Source organism: Miniopterus natalensis, chromosome 4 (assembly GCF_054644295.1).
Source record: "Miniopterus natalensis isolate mMinNat1 chromosome 4, mMinNat1.hap1, whole genome shotgun sequence".
Classification (NCBI taxonomy): Eukaryota; Metazoa; Chordata; class Mammalia; order Chiroptera; family Miniopteridae; genus Miniopterus; species Miniopterus natalensis.
In genome coordinates this window covers 69,624,571-69,643,592 of record NC_142084.1, presented here as the reverse complement: position 1 = coordinate 69,643,592, position 19,022 = coordinate 69,624,571, and the positions used below count along the sequence as shown (strand labels likewise).

The 19,022-nt window shown below is 57.0% G+C and overlaps 1 protein-coding gene across 3 annotated transcripts in view; it reads left to right on the top strand.

Moving 5' to 3' along the window:
- Positions 1–5,156: 5,156 nt before the first annotated feature.
- The window catches only part of NFIX (nuclear factor I X), a 90,643-nt gene continuing 76,777 nt past the window's right edge, over positions 5,157–19,022 (top strand). For all 3 annotated transcript variants that reach the window (XM_087816765.1, XM_087816766.1, XM_087816764.1), the window contains exon 1: positions 5,157–5,216. In XM_087816765.1, coding sequence (XP_087672891.1) covers positions 5,190–5,216 — 27 coding nt within the window. In that variant the 5' untranslated portion in view covers positions 5,157–5,189. The remainder of the gene's footprint in view (positions 5,217–19,022) is intronic.

The window sequence follows — 19,022 nt, the reverse complement described above, 5'->3', positions numbered from 1 at the left end:
TCTGTGTGTGTCTTTGTGAGTTAGTGAATAAATGAGTCTCTCTGGGGGTCTATGTGATGGTGAAGGTCTTAGTGTGTGACTGGGGTGCTATTAGTGTCACTCTGTGGGTGGCTCTGGGAAGGTCTGCGTGGCTGTGTGTGTCCATGTGCTATTCTGGAAGGATGTGTGACAGCACCTTTGGGTGATCTTGTGTCTGTGTGTGATTATAGCATTTTATATGACCCCCCCCCAGAGGAGAAGGAGGATTTGTATGTGTGTGAGTACACCTGTGTGTGTTGTTGTGATTTTGTGTGTGTGTGTGTGATGTGGTCTGGGTTGCCTAGCTAGGTATGCCTTGTGAGTGAGGGCTTTAACTCCTCTGGCTCAGGTCCCACTAGGGGGCTCAAAGACCAGGGTTAGGGCAGTAAAACAAAGGCTAGGACCCCAGACCTGGAGCACAGACCATGCCTGCCAGTCTGGTCAGGTGAGGCATTAGACCCTTTTGGGGAGTGAGGATCCCAGTGCTGCCAGGAGGGCCCTAGAGTACCAGTCTTCCCATCTTCACCCCCCTCCCCTGCAGTACTTACAGCCTGGCTCTTCACTTATCCTATGTGCCAGATGTTTGCCACCTCCCTGAGAGGCCTACCCAGCTGACCTAGAGCACAGCAATGCCTGACCACCACCTTCAGTGGCCCAGGACATTAGCTGCCAGAGCCCAGATGTTTCAGTGCCCCACCCCCCACGCCCAGCCTCCTGGCCAGGTAGTGCCATAGGCCTGGTTCTTGCTCCTCCCCCCTTCCCCTCCCCCCACACACCTGCATTGGAAGAACACACCTGCTGCCAGCCACAGCCAGGTGGGCAGCCCTGCATGGAGGAATGTGGGGATTCCAGCTATGGCATCCCAGCGTGTCCAGTCCCCATGGCAGTGCCCCCTCCCCCATGATTTCTCAAGAGACAGGTGTGTCCTAAGACCTGGGCTCTGGGGGGAAAGGGGTGGAGGGGCATGAGTATCTTCCGGAGCAGCCCCTCTGCCTCCCTGTACAAATTCTCCTAGTGGCAGCTGTGGAGGGGGAGCAGAGCAGATGTGTGTATGGGGGGGGTGTTGTGGGTATAGACGGGAGTGTGAGTGTATTGAGAGAATTCTGAGTGCAGATATGTGCGTGAACATGGACAAGTGTTTTGTTTGTGTGAATATGGATGGATGTGATGTGTGAGTGTGAGGAAGAGTGTGTGTGTGTACATACAGGGAGGGTTTTGTGGTGTGAAGCTGTGTGTGAAAGAAAAGATGGGTGTTGTGTAAGAATGGAAGGATGGGTGTCTTGTGTATGTGTCTGGATGTTGTGATTCTTACAGGAAGAATGAATGTTGTGTGTGTGTGTCTGCGTGTTGGAATGGAAGATAAATGTCTTGCGTGTGTATGAATGCTGTGTGTGTGTATGAGAGAAAGGATGGGTGTCCTGTGTGTGTATTGGATGTTGTATGTTTGTGTGTGTGTTCCAATGGAAGAATGGGTGTTGTGTGAATTTGTGTGTGTCTGAATGAAAGAATGGGTTTGTGTGTGTCTGTGTGTCTGTTTGAATGGAAAGATGTGTGTGTGTGTATGTGTGGATGTTGAGTGTGTTTGTGTGTGCTGAATGGAAGGATGAGTGTCCTGTGTGTCTATGAATAGAGGGTTGAATATTGTGGTGTGAGTATGTGTGTGAATGAATGAAGGATTGTGTGTGTGTGTGTGTGTATGCAAGTGGAAATGTAGTGAGTGTGCAAAGTGGGAATGGGATGTGGGTTTAAGCAGAGCCCAGGTTTGCAGGACTGGGAGAGCGATGAAGGAGTGGGCAGACCCCTGCCCCAGGGTCTGGCACAGCTGGTGGACAGGGCTGGGAGGACAGGGAGGCAGGTGGGGCAAGAAAGGCAGGTGGAGCAAGGACTGGGCCCAAGTTGGGGGCCTTTGGAGCCCTGTGCCCACTTCGTGACTGTTTCCAGGGGGCCAAGGAGGGTCCATCTGGCTTGGGGTCTGCCCCCAACCCCCCAGCTATATTAAAGTCCCAGACACTCCAAACCCCTTCACCATTTTCTCCCTCCCAGACTTTTCCCACTGCCCCCCTCAAGCCCCCAACAGGCCCACACTGCTCCAGTGACCCCTTCACACAGGCCCTATAACCATCCCAAACTTATCTCTGCCTCTTCCCTTAGCCATCCAAGCCTCCCCTTGGGTCCCCAAACCTCTTCTGGACCCCATATATTCCCAGCACCTTCCCCCAGACATTCCAGCTTCTCTTGGGCCTCCTTAAAGGCCTTCAGACCCTTTTACACCCATCCCCTGCCTTTTCCTGCTCCCTTCTCCCACCCCATCCCCTAACCTACCCCCACCCTGTCCCTTACCTGGGACATCCAGGACTCCATCCCTCTTAATCCCCAAACCTCTTCCCTCAGCCTCTCACAGTCTCCAGTCCCCCCCCTGCACCCTTCCCCTATTTTCCATGTAGCCCTGCCCCATCCCTTCAGTGCCCCCTCCAACCCTTCCCCTGTGCACCCTCCCCCTTGCTCTCCTCCTGCAGCAGCCACGGCAGGCGGCAGTAGCGGTGGCCCTGAAACTTTAACCGGTGTTAAAAGTTTCTGTTTACGAGAAGCCCTTGAATTTTTAAGGACGTATCGATTCCCTCTGCCAAGGCCTTGCATCAGTGGTGCAGGAGGGGAGGCCAGGTTGGACCACGGGATCCAGGAAAGAGCTCCTCAAACATGGAATGACAGACACACCCTCAGGCACATAGAGACCCCCTTCCTGACACACATGCACACACACACATACCTAGTCACACACACCAATACAGCTTGTTGAACACAGACTGACATCCCTGACAAAGACACAGAGCCCCCTCCCTGACATGCACCTACCTGTGCACACACAGATCCTTATCATTGTCCCAGACCCACAGGGATCACCCCATAGAGAGAAACACTTCTGGTGACCCATGGACACTTTTTGCCACACAGTCCCTGAATGCAGACAGATCCACTGGGACCCTCACACACTTACTTGCCCACTTGACCACATACACTCTAGGACACACAGAGAGGCCCGCACATACACAGGTTTGTCACACACACCGACACCTTCTGACAGAAAGACCCTCAGAGCTGATGCACACACAGTGGTCAGCTTGAAACACACATGCTCACTAGTTCCCCCATCACCAGTACTTCCTGTCAAACCCAGACCCCATCTACACTTGACTCCTGCTAGAATGTCAGCCTCCCAGGGACAGGTCTTTTGTCTTGGTCCCCACTATGTCCCCAAAGCTTGGCACCAGGCCTGACAGATGCTCACCCTCTCTGACTCACAGACACCTCCCAGGCACACAGCCAGACCCACATCACCACTACACAACACTGGTCCTCACAAAGGGACTCCTGGACGTCCATTGACTGGCATGTCTTTCTCCCAGAGGACACCCAGACCCACCCAGACACCCGAGGACACAACTACAACCACCCTGACTCAATGGTCTCATGTGACCAGGAGCATTCCCCTTCAGGGACATTTTAAAACCCCCCCACACACACACACCTGGGCACCAACACTCCTCTGACAGACAATGCATAGCTGAGCATTGCTACAGCTTCTTGGCCAGGGAGGGCAAGAAGGTGCTGGCTGCACCTGGCAGCAGGAGGGAGCTTTGTCTTGGCAGGAGCTGCCTGGGGGCTGTGGCTCCACCTCCCCGCCTACCACAGGGGTCACCCAAGGGCTCCCCTTGTACCCACACCAGGGCCCCCAGCACCATCTCTCCCCCAGGTCCTTTCTGCTTTGGAAATGGGGGGTTAGGGGCCTACATGAGGGACTGGAGCCTCACCAGTGGGTGTGTGTACATGTACCTGAGTCCCCCATGCCCTTTTCTGTCCCTGCAGGTTGGGCTGGGCAGCCCCTGCTTGATCTGTGTATGTCCATGATCAGAGCCAAGTACCAGTGTGTGTACTGTGTGTGTGGGAGGAGCCTGGGTACATGTGTGTGGCACCTGTGTGCATGGCTGGGTGATTCTCCGAGGGGCATTGCCAGTTGACTAGGTATCAAAACTGTTGGTCAGCGTGCCCAAGGCCCAGAGTTTCATCAGTTGCATGGTGTGTGTTTGCTGTGGGCATCAGTTGCATGGTGTGTGTTTGCTGTGACTACCAATGTCACTTTGTATCTCTGTATACAAAAAGTCAGTGTGTCCCTGGTGTTGTTGAATGTCTGGAGCATGTCAAGGTGTGGTTGTGTGGTCATGCTTGTGTCAGTGTGTCAGCATGTATCTGTACATGTCAGAGGGCTCTGCTGTGTGTATGTCTTAGTGTATCTGTGTGAGGCCCATGTTGGTGTGTATCTGTCTGTATTTGGGTGTCTAAACATGGTTCCTTGTTGGAATGCATACGTGCCAGTATCATCATATGATGGGGGGCCTGTGTGCATGTCAGTGTGTGGGTCACGGATTGGTTTCCTAATCTTGGAGGGTGTGTGTGTGTGCATGAGTGGATTGTGTGCCCGGGCATGTGTCCATGCTGTGTGTGCGTAGGTGTCTGCGTGTGCTTTGTTGTCGGACCGTGAAACATGTGGCAATGCATTCTGTACGTGACTGTGTGGTGGGGTCCGAACCCCGCTGTGTGTCAGCGTGTGTCTGCATTGGAACGCGGGCCAGCACGTGTCGGGGTGGCCGTGACGGTGTGCGCCCCCGCGCGTGTGCGCGCATGCATGTGTGTGTGTGTGTGTGTGCGCTTGTGTGTGTATGTGTGTGTGTGTGCGCGCGCGCGCGCGCGCCTGCCGCCGCTCCCCGCCCGCCTGCCCCTCCCCGCGCCCCTCCTCCTGCCCGCCCGCCTGCTCCCTCTCCCCGGAGTGCGCCGCTTCCAAACTTTGTCTAAACTTTCACTTTCACAGCGCGACGGCGGCGGCGGCGGCGGCGGCGGCGGGCGAGGGTGACCGGCCGAGCGGCGGCGGCATGGAGTAGACGCGCGGCGGCGGCGGCGGCGGCGGCAGACGCGAGAGGCAGCGGCGAGCGCGGCGGCGGCGGCGGCCCCGGAGCCGGCGGGGCCGAGCCTGCGAGCGGCGAGAGCGGGGCCGCGGGCCGGGCGAGCGCCGCGCGGCGGAGGCCGGAGGAGCGGAGCCGGAGCCCGAGCGCGACCGCCTCCTGCCGGGCCTCCTCTCGCCGCGGCCGGCCGCCGCGCTCTCGCCAGGGCGCCCAGCTATGTACTCCCCGTACTGCCTCACCCAGGTACCGGCCGCCGCCCCGCGCGACCGGGGAGGGAAGCGGGCGCAGGAGGCCGGCCGGCGGCGCAGGCGGGGCGGGCGGGCGGGAGGGCAGAGGGGGCGCGCGGCGGCCGGAGGAGTGAGCCCGCGGGCGGCCGAGGAGTGCAAGTCGTGCTATGGGGAGTCCGGGAACGCGTGCGGGCGCCACTGTGCGCGTGCGACCCTGGCCACCGGCAGATCCTTATTGGGGTCTCGGGAGGTGGCTGGCTGCGTGCATGGTGCTGCCCTGGAGCGGGAGTGAGTGAGTGAGTGTGTGTGTGTGTGTGTGTGTGTGTGTGTGTGTGTGCGTGCGCGCGCGCTCGGCTGGGGTGCGGTGAGCAACGGGACTCCCGCCGACCTGTGGGCCACTGTGGCTGCACCCGAACAGCATGGCCTCTGGCAGTGTTTGCGGGGTTGAAAGAGTGGCAGAGGGTGGCCCTGAGGGCGCAGAGCCGGGACTCGGTCCGGTGTTGCTCCCAGGGGCGGGCGCAGCATTTCCGAGGGTGGCAGCGGCCGGCATGCGTGGCAGTGGCCCCTGTGCGCGGCCGGGGTGCCCGGGGCGGGCCGAGCGGCCCGGGCGTCTCCCCAAAGTCTTTGTTCAGGCCTCACATGGGAGCGGGGCTAAGAAAATGGCGGGGCTCCCAAATTTCGGAGGGGCAGGGGAGGGAAGAAGAGAGGAGGGAGGGATGGGCCTGCTGCCAGCTGCGGCCTCGCCTCTCCGCCGACCCTGGACGACGACGCCGCGGGTCCCCCTCCAAACTTTCCTCGGCACAAACTTTCCGGTCCCGGCTAACCGGGCTGCTGCGCTGTGGACCAGGCGGGCCGGGGGAATACCGTCCAGTCACCCAGGGGCGGGAGGGCAGGAGGCAGCGGTGGACGCCGCCGACAGCGCTTCGACCACGCCGTCGGGCTAACCGCGAGCAAAACAGCGCCGACCTTGACGCGCTGCAGAGCGCATCCCGCCTCCAGCGAAGTTCCCTGAGCAGCGCTTGGCGGAGGCAAAGGCTCCCGGGATGCCTGCCCTGCTTCTCCACCCTCCCGGGGCGGTGGCCCCAGGCTCGGAGAGGGCACAGGAGCTGACCAGAGTCCCCCAGCGGCCTTGGCAGCGCTGCCTGCAGGGCCAGGCCTAGGCTGGCAACACAGATTCAGCGGAGGGGACACCTGGGGCTGCCCAGCAGTGCCTACCGGCAGGATCTGCATATGTGGCGAATCTATAGGCCAGGCCTGGGGTCCTAATTGTCCCCTCTGCCAGTCTGAGCCTTGTCAGCCATGTGTCAGGTGTGCCCACAGCTAGAAGTGGGAGTCCGTGTGAATATGGCTGCTATATGGGCCTGATGTGTGGCAAGAGGGTATGTCTGGGATGAATGTCAGCGATGACCACCCTACTCTCTTGTATCAACAGATGCAAGTATGTGTGTGTGTGTGTGTGTGAGAGAGAGAGAGAGAGAGAGAGAGAGGGAGAGAGAATCGATCTTGGAGTCTGTGTGTGGCTCCTGTGGATTGGCCATGGGCAGGCCTGTGTGACATGGACATGTGGGAAGGATGCCCAGGGAGCAGGTTTTTCTGTACAGGGGTGAGTATGTATTAGTGAGGTGCACGCTCATACATGTGTATCACAATACAAGTGTGAGCAGGCACTCTGACCACTGTAGCAACATGGGGATCCCCACATCTGTGCCTCTGACTGGCCCGTCACCCCATGTTGGGCTTCCACACAATGATCCTGCCCACGCTGCTGAGTCTGAGCCGTGGCTGCCTTTGGGGCTATCTATGCTTGGGTGGCTTGTATGGCTGGTGTTTAGGGCCTAGTGGGACCAAGACCCCACACTCCAGCAGCCCCTTGCCCACCTGCTGCGAGCCCAGCTTCTGGCCTGTCCCCCCGAGGCCTGGGTAAGAGTCTGAGCCCTCAGATTTCACGGTACCCTGGGAAAGAAAATGCCAGCCGATCCACTGTGACCAGACTAGGAAGGGGCTGAGGTCGCCCTGAGGCTCAGGGTTATGGCCAGGGCTTGACTCTGTGACACTCCAGAAGGGAGCAAGGGCTCAGCTCCATCACAGGGCTAGGCTATGAGTGTGTCAGGGTTGCTGAGGGGCACAGCAGTCACAGTCTGGGTGGGTCGCTGATGTCTCTGGGTCAGCAGAGTGTCCCCTTCCGGAGAGCTACATCTCTTGGATCCAGAGTCTCTGGTTTTACAAATTTTTCTGCTTCCATAGTTTGCTCTGCCAGCCTCTGTCTCTCTCTTTCTCTCCCCCTCTGTCTCTGTCCTTCCATATCTTTGACTGTCTCTCCCTGTCTGTTTCTTATTCTGGCCCCAACTCTGCTCCCCCCTCCTCCACACATCTCGGACTCTCTGTCTCACTCTGGCCTCCATCTCTCCCTCTCTCTCTTTCTCTCTCTCTCCCTTTTCTTTTTTTCAAACCAGAATTGGCTTCGATTTTAAAGTCAATAAATGATTGAGCAGGAACGAGCTTGGAGCAGCGGGGCCCTGGCGGGGAAAGGCACTGTGGGCGAGGGGGAAGGGTGCGGGGGGGGGGGGGGGATCTCCTTCTGGAAAAAGCATCGAAATCCAGGGCGGCTGGGCGGGGCGCTTGCTGGAGCTGCTGGAGCCCACTACAGCCGCAGACCTGAGTCCTCAGTGGAGGGGGGCAGATGGATGGGACTCCCCCTCCAAATAAACAGACACACACCAGAATGTAGACACACACACACTGCTGCCGCCGCCAAGATGGGGATATAAATGACATGCTCACGTTGATGTCCATACACACGGCCATTGGCAAATCTGTGGACACAGGAGATGGTAGACCTGTGTTCCCTCCCCACCCGACACACATAAACACACACACATCCCTCAAAATGGAATGTGTATATCGATACCTCCTCACAGACACACGGTAATATCTCCCAGTCACGCTCAGATACAGGCTGACTCAAGTATGTGTTCAACCCCACACTTACACAGACTCAAGAATGGATGGATGGATAGACGTACACCTTTCCACAATGCTGTTGGCTCACTCAGGTGTGTACATAGACATGCACCCTCACCGGCATTCCCTGCCTCGTGGCCACCGGAGCAACAGAATGTTTTTGTACCCTTGTTTCTAAGAAGCGACACACACAATCATTCCAGGGGAGGGCGATGGGCTGGGGCCTCCCTGATGTGCCCCCACAGCTCTCTCCCTGGGTCACTGTGGCCACCTCTCTGTCCCTGTGAAGCTGCTGTTCCTGATGCTGCACTCACATGGAGGCTCCTTTTTATGCACATTTTCTCTCTGGCTCTGGCCCTGCCCACTTCATGCCCACAGCTGGGATGGGAGGTGTGTGCAGCATGAACTGGGATGAGGTAGGCTCTTCTGGGTTAATGTAGGGGGCAGAGTGTTCCCCTCTCCCTGGGAGCTGGAGCCAGGGGTCCTGGCCCAGCTAGGAATGTCTTGTGTGGCCTCAAGGGCTCCCAGGTGGGAGATGTGGGAGCAGAGGTTGAGAGCTGGGCTTTACTATAAAACAGCACAGAGTTTGAGCTCCAGTTCTGTATCTTCTAATCCTGTGACCTGAAGCACAGGATTTTCCTGGTCTGTAAACAACACTAATAGTGCCTACATTTCAGGCTGTGATTAGGCTCAGGTACATAGCATATGCTCAAGGAACAGAATGACTTGTGGTCATTTGTTTACCATCGTTAGACCACCCCCAGGCCGTCTGCTTCAGTAGGGTGGAAGGCAGGGTTGAAGACCTCCCAAACATAGAAATCCAAGTGAACTACCTGGAGGAGGAAGCAAGAGAAGAGATTGGAAGGAGGAAGGCATCTCAGGACCTAGCATTTTTCCCTTGAGCAGGGCCCTGTAGGCCAAGCAGAGGGCAGCGGGGGCCCAAGGCAGGGATGGTGGGGAGCAGGGTACAGGAGGGAAGAGACAAGGCCTGTGGGGACCAGATGCCTTTCACCCTTTCCCTAATCTTGACCCTAATCATGACCAGGCCTGCTTTGGGTCTGGTTTCTGGGGCCGTGTGCAGGAGTGTGTATGCACACAAAGATGAATGGGGCAAAGAGCCTGGAGATGAAGGTGGGTCCTGATGGTGGCTTCAGGGACATCTGCATGGCTCCAGAATCCTTTCTGGACCTGGGCCTTGTTACCTGGGTACACCATGGGGACAGGACACGTGTGGGACCCTGTGTGAGCACTTGTCAGGATTCAGTGAGCATCATGGGTGCGTGCAGGGGTGGATGTGCAGCCGTGTCTATGGCAAAATCCCCCTGGTGCTCAGTGTCGACTGGTGGCCTTCACATCAAACCCACTGGGAGCTCAGCCTTTTATCTGCTTGGTCCCTGCCCTCTGCTCTCGAAGCGTGAAGAATTTGGGGTCTTGCACTTTCTTCCAGCTGGACCAAGAGAGGAGAGGAGTCTGGGATGTCTGTGCTTCCCTCCAACACACTGCTGAGGACGGTGCTCCAGCTGGGTGGGGAAAGGGGGGTGTCTTCACTTTCCTGCCCCCAAAGCTCTGGATGTGGGGTTGAAGGGACCAGGGGACTGGCTGTGAGTGCCTACCTGGGTTCTCCTAAATCTGAGTGTGTTCATTGGCATCTTGGGCCTCAGAGCCACCATTTTCTTGTGGACAGCTATGTGGCTGCGTACATCTATGTAGGTCCCAGTTCAAGTGTCTCTCTCTCTCTGAGTGTCCATCATGGGGTGCTGCCTGTCTGAGGGTCACCCCAAGCTCCGTCTCTGTGTATTTGGGTGATGGGTGTGTATCACTGTGTGTTCCTGATGTGGTCTTTGTGTCACAGTGCCACTGTGGTGTGTCCCTGTACAGCTCATTATATCCTCTGGGTGTCTAACCATCACGGGAAGGGGTGTATCCATGTGCCTTACCTGTCTGTGTCGACCTGTAGGGCATACATGTCAGTGCTGTGCTCCCACGGCACTGTTCATCCTGGGCTTTGTCTCTGTGACCACTGATGTGTGTCTCACCACATGAGTTCCTCTCCCTGGCCTCTCTCAGGCTCTCGGCATAGTGTGAAATGCCCACTATGGCGGCCAGGCCAGCGGCTGGGAGCACGCTGGCCTTTCCATGGCTTCCCATGAGGTTGGGCAGCCGTGGCGGCCCTGCTGTGGGCCCTGCCCGTGCCCCTGGCCCGTCATGGACAGAAGCCCGTTGTGTGGTGAGGTGCGGGTATGTGTTTGGGCCGCCCACAGGCCTCCCTCTGTCTGCCCAGTGTGCATTGATCTTGGCTTCTGCCTGTGTCCGTCCTGGCCTGGCTAGTTGGGCTGACGGGCTGTTTCTGTGGGCCTGAGCCCACCACCCCCGGAGCCAGGTCTGCCCTGGGTCTCACACCCCCCGCTGTCCCTCCAAGGCTCTGAGAGCATGGATTTGGAAACTGAGGCCCCCCTTTTTCCCCTCTCTCTTTTTCCTCCCTCTCTCCTCCCCTCCTCCCGCTCCCTCTCTCCCTCTCTCTCTCCTGCCAAACGCGTCTTGGCTCTGTCTGAATATCTCTCCTCCTCGATTTTTGGCTCCAGCTCTGGGCGCGTTCACTAAAAGAAGAAGGGCTAGCTCCCCCTCTCCCTGCCCCCCTTGCTGCCTCCCCCCTTCTGAAGAGCCCCTCTGAGGGCGGGAGTGGCCACGTGCAAGGGCCTGGGCCCCCCCTCCCCGAGTGGGCTTGGCCAAGGGGGCATGGGCATGGTGGGTGAGGGGGCCAGGGGACTGGGCCTGGCAGCCTGAGGGTGTAGCAGCCAGGGTAACTGTGCTGCCCGGCTGGGCAGGCGGGTGGGCGGGTGGGGAGGGGTCAGGGGCACAGAGCTGGGGTGTCTGGCTTCTGGTGGGGCTGGCAGGCCTCTGTGAGGCGCAGCTGTGCCCAGAACTCCGAGCTGCGTTTGCCACCACTACCAATGTGGCTGCGCCAGCCGGGGAGGGGGAGGCGGGTGGCGGGCACTGCGGCGCTCCGTAGCCAATCGGAAGCCAGGGTTGCACTGGGGAGCTCTCCCCCCACTGGGCTTCACCCTGAAGGGAGCGAGGGCGGTGGCCAGCATTGGGCAGGGGGCAATGCCACCACCACTACCGAGGACCCTGCCCTCTTGGCTGACAGTTTGGTGCCAGCCTTCCTGGCACAGATCGGGCAAAGGGCGGGGGTTGGTCCCCACCTGAATCAGAGGGAGACAAGCCAGAGGCAGGGGCAGCACACCCCTCCTCCTTAGCCTCAGGAGGCAATAGGAGCTGGGGGTATGGGGCCAAATCATCCAGGAGGGTCCGTCCAAATATGGGCTTCAGTCAAATCACCTCAGGGGTTTATTTCAGGTCCATCTCACACCAAGTCACACTCTCTCACTGGCACACTCGGGCACAAAGAACCATGCTGTCACACACAGGCACAGCACACCCTCGCACAGCACACCTCCCTAAGTCAGGCATACACAGACACAGGCGTCCCCACACAAAGATGCTCGTTTTCACACACAGACACCTAGAGACACCCGCCACACCTGAACACATCGGTGCAGGAACACACTTGTGGGCGCAGACCCGCAAGCACACATGGTTATACAATAACATGCTGTGAAACACATAGTACAGACACACTCACTACCACTGCCAAACACACAGGAGTGCACAGACCCAAAGACACTCAGTGAGAAGCACACGGCATGAGCATGCAGTGACGCTGTCAGACCCCCAGAAACATACACAGGAGCGCCCATCCACCCCCCCACCATCAGACACATAGGAGCCCACGCATGCATGTACTCAGTAATGTACTCTGAGACACTCAATGAGACACACACATTTGACAGTGTCTGGAAACCTTTTTGATTGTCACACTTGGAGGGGGATTTGCCCACTGGCATCTAGTGGGTGGAGGCCAGGGATGCTGCCCAACACCCTACAGTGCACAGGATGCTTTACCACAGAGAATGATCCAGCCCCAAATGTCAACAGTGCCGAACTGGAGAACGTCAGCCCTAATATATTATCAGGTAGATAGTAACGCACACATGGGCCCAACTAACTCCTGACACTCATCTCTCACAGACACACACACACATACACACACACACACACACACACACACACACACGAGGCCAGCTGACACAGTGTCTCACAGTCTTGCTCACCAGGATCCAGGTGTTGTCACAAATGCAGTTTCTCACTCTACCACCTCCCCAGGCCCAGGTACAAATGGTGTGACATGTACACAGTCCTGTGTTGCACCAGCACACAGGGATGAGGGTCACACTCACACACATTTTCACACCTGAGCCACACCTGGCCTTGCTTGGAAATGGTGCCTAAGAGATGAAATCTGCCCTCCTCATAGCTCCCCTCTGCTTGCTGGCCCCCTGGCTGCCTCTGAGCTGCAGATTCAACCACCCCAATCTCTTCTAATGGAATTTGAAGCTCTGAATCCCTGTGCTAGTTTGTAGAAGCCTGGGAGGCCACAGGCCACTCCTGCTCAGGACACTCCCAGCCATCTGGGCTCAGCAGTGGGGCCAGAGGTAGGCCCAGTGGCCAAGGGCCCAACTCTTACTGTCCTGCTTCTGGCAGCCATTGAAACAGCCTGGGGTGGAGGCAAGGCCAACTTCTGAGACTCTTGTCCTCCACAGGACTGTCTCGCTAATCTACTCTGGCCTCTGACTCTGGAGAAAGAGCGAAGAAAAACGGCTGGCAGGATCAGATAGGGAGAAAGCCTTTTGTAGGAAAATATCAAAATGAGCGTTTATCCTAAAAATCAGAGTGATGGCTAAGGTGTGTTGTGTGCTTGCTGTGTCACCTGCTGTGCTAAGAGTCTTCCCAGCTTTTCTCTCTGAGTCCTTCCATGTGAGGCAGATGTGGCAGGGGTTAGCTGTATCCATGTGTGTGCTACTGTGCGCGTCTGACAGTATATTAGAGCAGGGTTTCTCCACTTTGGCACTGTTGACATTTGGGACATTTAGAGACTGGGACCTCTGAGCCAACTTCTTGGGTTTGAAACCTGGCTTTGCTGTTCACTAGCTGTGTGACCTTGGGCAAGTCACTCAACCTCTCTGGGCCTCAGTTTCTTCTCACAGGGTTGTGGTATGGATTAGAGAAGTTGGTTTACAGAATGTGCTTTAAAACAATGCTTGTTGTAAAGTAAGTGCTTGGTTTTATAGATGAAAAACCAGAATCAGAGAAGAGCATTCAGTGCCAGGGACAAGGGCTAGGAGGTGGTGGAGTCTGGGTCCCTTCTCCGATCACCACCATCCTAATTCCTACTGACAGGAAAGAATTGCAGCTTATTCTCTGGCCTTTACCAAATTTCAGAGTGGTCCTGTACGCCCCCATTTGAAACTTGTCCCAGCTATCAGCTCTTGAACCCTCCTTACCACTCTGGCCTTCAGATCTTCTTTCGTTGTCCAGGGCTCAGAATGAGAGTGGATCGTCGTCCACCCCCTTTGCACCCCCACTGGCCAGGCTTGCCCTCACCCCAGTGGGACCCAACACCCTCTCCCACACCTTGCCGGGCACCCAGCCGGAGCCCGTGTGCTGGGGGTGCAGCCAGGGGCCTGTGCATTCCTTCAGCAAATATTTACCAAGCACCTCCTGGGTGCCAGGCTCTGTTCTGGGCCCTGGGGGCTCAGCAGGGAGCAAAATCAGCCAAGATGCCAGCCCTGGTGGGAGGGCAGACCATCAACCCAATAAACAAGAGAGTGTCCAGTACTGGAGACAGCAATGTATGGGGAGAGGAGAATGGGTAGGACCTGCTGAAGTGCTAGGCAGCTGCGGTTTTAGCAGAGTTGGTTTGTGAGGCTGACTTTCAATTCAACATTGCTCTGCCACAGCTCAAGTGCAGGCCCCTTTGCCTCTCAAAGGGGCAGTCTGGAGGTGAAGGGGATGTGGCTTAGCATGGTCCCTGCACCGTCTGCCCAGAACACATGGCCTGTTTTTGCTGCAGCCTGAGGTCACCCATTATCCATACTGTAGATAAAACCTATGCTGTCCGCCCAGGATTGTGGACAAGATGGCCAGGGCCTCACTTGTGCAGAAACCAGGCCTCAATGGGCACTGGGCATTCTCAACCCTGCCACTCTGAGCTTGGGGGTGGGGCGGGGGCAGCTGGCGGCCCAGAGTGGCACTTCCACCTGGGCCCCTCGATTTAGCTCCCCCGGGGAGGGCTGGTTTATTTTTACCGAAGCCCGTCACCCTGGCAGTGCCAGGCAGCGCCATCTTTGTAGGGTCTTGGGGACCTGCCCACAGCTTAAGGAGACCTGGGCTTTGTCTGCTGGACCCCTGATTCCTACTGGGTCCCCATCTTTCTCCACCCCCAAAACTTCAGGAGTAAGGGCTCTGGACTGGGGCTGGTGGGGTCGGCACTGTGGGCTGGCAACCACCATGCCCAGGCTGGTGGCATTTGGTTTGGCACCCTGCCTGTCCACCACCCCCACCCCATGCCCGGGCAGAGCCGAGCGGCTGCTGCTGCCAGTCTCCATTTCGATGCTTGGGGTGGGGGTGGGGGAGCCCTGAGTTCCTCCCAGCCCCTTACTGCCCTGTGCCATCTAGGGCTTGTCCCCCATGCCTGCTCCCTGGAAGGGCCCGGGCTGCTTTTTTCGCTGCCCTTTTGCAGCCTGGAGCTTGGTGAGGATGCCTGCCTGGCTCCCACCTTCCTGCTCGCTTCCTCCCTCTCTCCTTCTTCTCTGTAATGGCTCACCATTTTGGCTTCTCCTCCCCTGCCCCTCCTATAGGCGCCAATTTCACTTTTAAACCTTCCGCCATCACCATTGCTGGCTCTCCAGCCGTCTCTTCTGCCTGGGAGTGAGAGCTTGGGGGCCAGGCATGGGGGCACCAAGGGCTTCTGGGTGCTTATGTGTGTGTGTTTAGAAGGGGACACATGCTCCAAGTCAGCGCGTGCTGCCTGCCTAGAGGTTGGTAGAGTGGGGCTGCAGAAAAAGGGTGACAGAGAAAATTCGGACCCTCCCATTTCTGGTGGACTCTTGGGGCTGTGTCAGCCTCTTGGCCACCAGGAGACCAGGGTGGGCATTTCTGCCCCAGCCCAGAGCCAAGGGGAGGCTACATCTATGGGATGCCCTGACCCCTTCTACCCCAAGTTCCCTCCAAGGCTTTAAGATTCCTGTTTTCCTCCCTAGAGCTGGGGTGGGAAACCAAGCTCCATGTTGGGCACTCGTGCCCCCAGAGGGCCAAGGGACTTTGGAGGAACCGGTTTACTGCCCCCCCCCAGCCCGCTGCCCGCGCCTCTCTCGGCACTAAACAAAGTTTGCTAAGTAACTTCAAATGTTATTTGAGGACGGCCTGGCCTCAGCCCAAGACGGCCCTGTGGAAACTTGCTTTTCGCTGCCGAGGCTGCAAGTATCAAAGACACACTTTCGGGGGGGGGGGTGCTTTGCTGCTTCTCCCCCTCAGTGGCAGGGGCTGGCCCTGAATGGACACACAGACACACAGAGGCCTGCTCCGACAAAGGGACACACACATTATTCAGTGGCTTGCACACCAGGCACACGACAGCTGTGGACCACAGCACACACCCTAACACACGCAGCACACATTGACACGCTAAAGGGAGGGCGGGGTTCAGAGGGTGCTGCCCCTGGCCCATGGGCTTTGGGATTTTTCCAGCTGGTGAGGTTTCTCAGAGCCTGGAGACCTATATTCTTAGGTGTTCTGGGCATGAGTGGGTAGTGAGAAGAGTTCCCTCCCTTTCCCAACCTCAGTTTCTCCAACTGTAGAAGGAAGCGGTGGGCCTGAGTGGTGTGCAGTGTGGAATCACACACTGATTAGGACATCAATTTTCAGCCTTTTTCATCTCATGATACACATAAACTATTGACTAAAATTCTGTAGCACACCAAAAATATACTTTTTGCCGATCTGACCAAAAAAAAGGGTATGGTTTTGATTCATTCACACTGGATGGCGGTTGTGTGGGCTGTTGTCATTTTTTATTTGACAATCTAAGGGAAAATCTAAGGTCAGTGATCCTGACTAAATGGTCAGGTATTGCTTGTTTTAAAAATTCTTGTGGCACACCAGTGCCGTGGCATATTGGTTGAAAATTGCGGGATTAGGAGAATGCCTGGTTTTTCTCATCTCTTTGCCAGGATTGACTTGAGGAGTGAGTCCCTGAAATTGCACAGGGTCCGAGCATGGGGCCTGTAAAAGCAGTACTAACACTGCTGCATGGCTGCTAGTCCAGACCTTACAAACCTGATGTGCATCCACCTGACTAGAGGCCCTGACCCCGTGAGCTCTGAGTTCTCCAGAGAACCCAGGGAAATGTCTTGTTTTCTCACCTTCTCTCTGCATTTATCTCCCGCTTTTCTTGCTTTCCTCAGATCCCTCCTTTTCCTGGTCTCACTTAGTTTGCCCAGGCCTGGAGCTCAGGAAAAAGTGTGGGAAACAGACTCTGGGTGTGCGTCCTTCACCAAAGCCAGCCAGGCCTGGGGTCCATGATGCCCCGAGGTCACTGATGACCCTCCTGGGATCCCACAAATCCAGGCATGAATGAAGCTGAGCATGGGCACCTGAGCTGACACAGCAGGTGAAGGTGAGGCTCTATCATGGGGTCCCTCTGACCTGTCACCACCTGAGGTTTGAAAGCAGATGAGGTCCCATGAACACAATGGAAAGGCCAAGACCCCAGGGAATACTGGACTCCCCCAGTCCCCAAGAACCTTCCTGTCTCACAGTCAGCCAGACCCTACTGAGGTAGGTTTGTGGGGGTCCCCTGTCCCAGCCCCACACACCACCTCATCTCCACTCACAGTCAGTACTTGCAACACCCCACCACCCATAGTCTGTCATACAGTGACAGCCTGTCACAGGCACTGCTGCACACCGGCACAATCTGTCATCCACGCACAGTCTCACACACAACCTGTCATACACACGCATACACACAGCGGCACAGTCGCACACACAGCCAGCCTCACACGATCACACCAAGCGTCACAGCTTGTCACAGCCACAGACTCCTCACAATAAAAATAACAGCTACCAACTCCGGAGCAATTATGCCAGGGCAGCGGGCGGGTGCACGAGACCTCCTGTAACCATCCCAATATGAGGCAGGTATGAGTAATCTGTTTTACAGATGAGGGAACAGAGGCTTCAGGGTCAAGTGCCAAGGTCATGGGGCTAGAAATGGGGTGGCAGGAATTACTAGCCAGGCCCCCAAGGGCAAGCAAGTCTCAAACAGGTCATCCTGCTTTTTAACCCACTCCTATCTACCTGAGGCTCCCTCTCCTGGCCCTCCCCATGGGAATTCCCTTCCCATTCCCCAGATGGGAAGACTGAGATTCTAAGCAGCCCAGCCAAGAAATGTAGGAAGTGGCCTCACACAGTCTAACCAAGGCTGAGGAAATTTGAGTCATGCCCACTCCAAATGCTACTTGGCTTCTTGTAGCCCACAGTGGCTCTGTGTTGGAGCCCATTGGCTGGGGCCAGGCTTCCAGAAGGCAGAGAAGTTCTGGGTCTTCGAAAACTCTGTACCTGTCCATGGGGTGGGGGTGAGGTGGGGGAGGTGAGTGGGGAGAGTGGCAGCTATGGGCTCCCAGGCAATCTTTAGTCCTAAGCCTGGAGCCTCTAGTGCCCTGCACCCCTACTCCCCAGGGCCCTCCGCATTCCAGGGCGCTTCCTCCTCCTCCTCCTCTGTTGTCCGCCTTCCTTCACTTTTTTCCTTCTTTGTTCCACCCCTGCCCGCCTGCTCCTCGGGGCTTCCCCTGTTAGAGCTGCCAGGGCCAAAACCAACAGGGCTCCAACGATATCCTCAGAGGCCCGCAGGGCGGCAGGCCCTGCCTCCTGGCCCGTTCAGAGACGAGATCCGGGCTGGGCCCAGCCACTACGGTGGCCCCTGTGCACGTGGCCACTTCTAGGACACAGGCAAGCATATGCGCACAGCTCTTTGAGGCAGCTCCACCAGGTTAGCAGGGTGCATGCACTCCCATGTCTGACATTACAGCAGTCCCCCCGGCATGGGCAAGCCCACAAGCATGCTCTTGTACAGTAGCTCCGATGGCTTGAACAGGGGTCTGGAGCATGCCCTTGACGGGTGCCCCAGACAGGAATCCCGGGAAAAACCAGTTTATATGCACACCCAAGTCAGCCCAATGGGACTGCTGGGGAGCACACAGGCCATTGCCCAGACATCAGGTGGGGTCCTGAACACGCACACGCGAGTGCTTTCTCCACATATCAGGTTCAGAGTACAAGTACTGCCCTATACCCTCATGGGGGTCGTGGGCTCAGGTGGGTCAGTGAGCCTGCAGGAGCTTCCAATGCTTACACACCTGGCTCCAGGCCCACGTGGATACGCACCTCCCCAGCCTGCACATGCGTGTGTTTCACGTGAATCGCACACCTGCCAGGCCGCCCTGGGCACCTGGCTCCAGAGCCACATTCAGGTTGTTGGGGAGGAGACTGGGAATCGGAGGCCTGATTCCCACAGCCCCCATTTCTCTTAGAATACCAGTCTTCCCAAATGCCCCTGGGCGCAGGTGGGCCATCCCAAAGCTGCCTGGTAGCGCCCCTGCATGTGCTATATTTATATTGGAAATTTGTACCTTTATATATATATATATATGTATGTATGTAAGAACCTCCCCCCCATTCCTGCTTCACGTCTGTACTTGGATTTTTACCACCCCTACTCGGCTTTCTCCCAAACCTGCAAAACCCATTTCACGAAGCAGAGACTTGGGGCGAGGCAGGAGCAGCTTTTCCCTCTGACTGTGGATGCTCCAAGTTCTTAAAGGCCAGGGACCCTCCCCTGAGAAAGGCTGAGCCACACTGCCGAGTCCCACAGCCCTCCCTGAAACACAATCGCGGGGGTGGG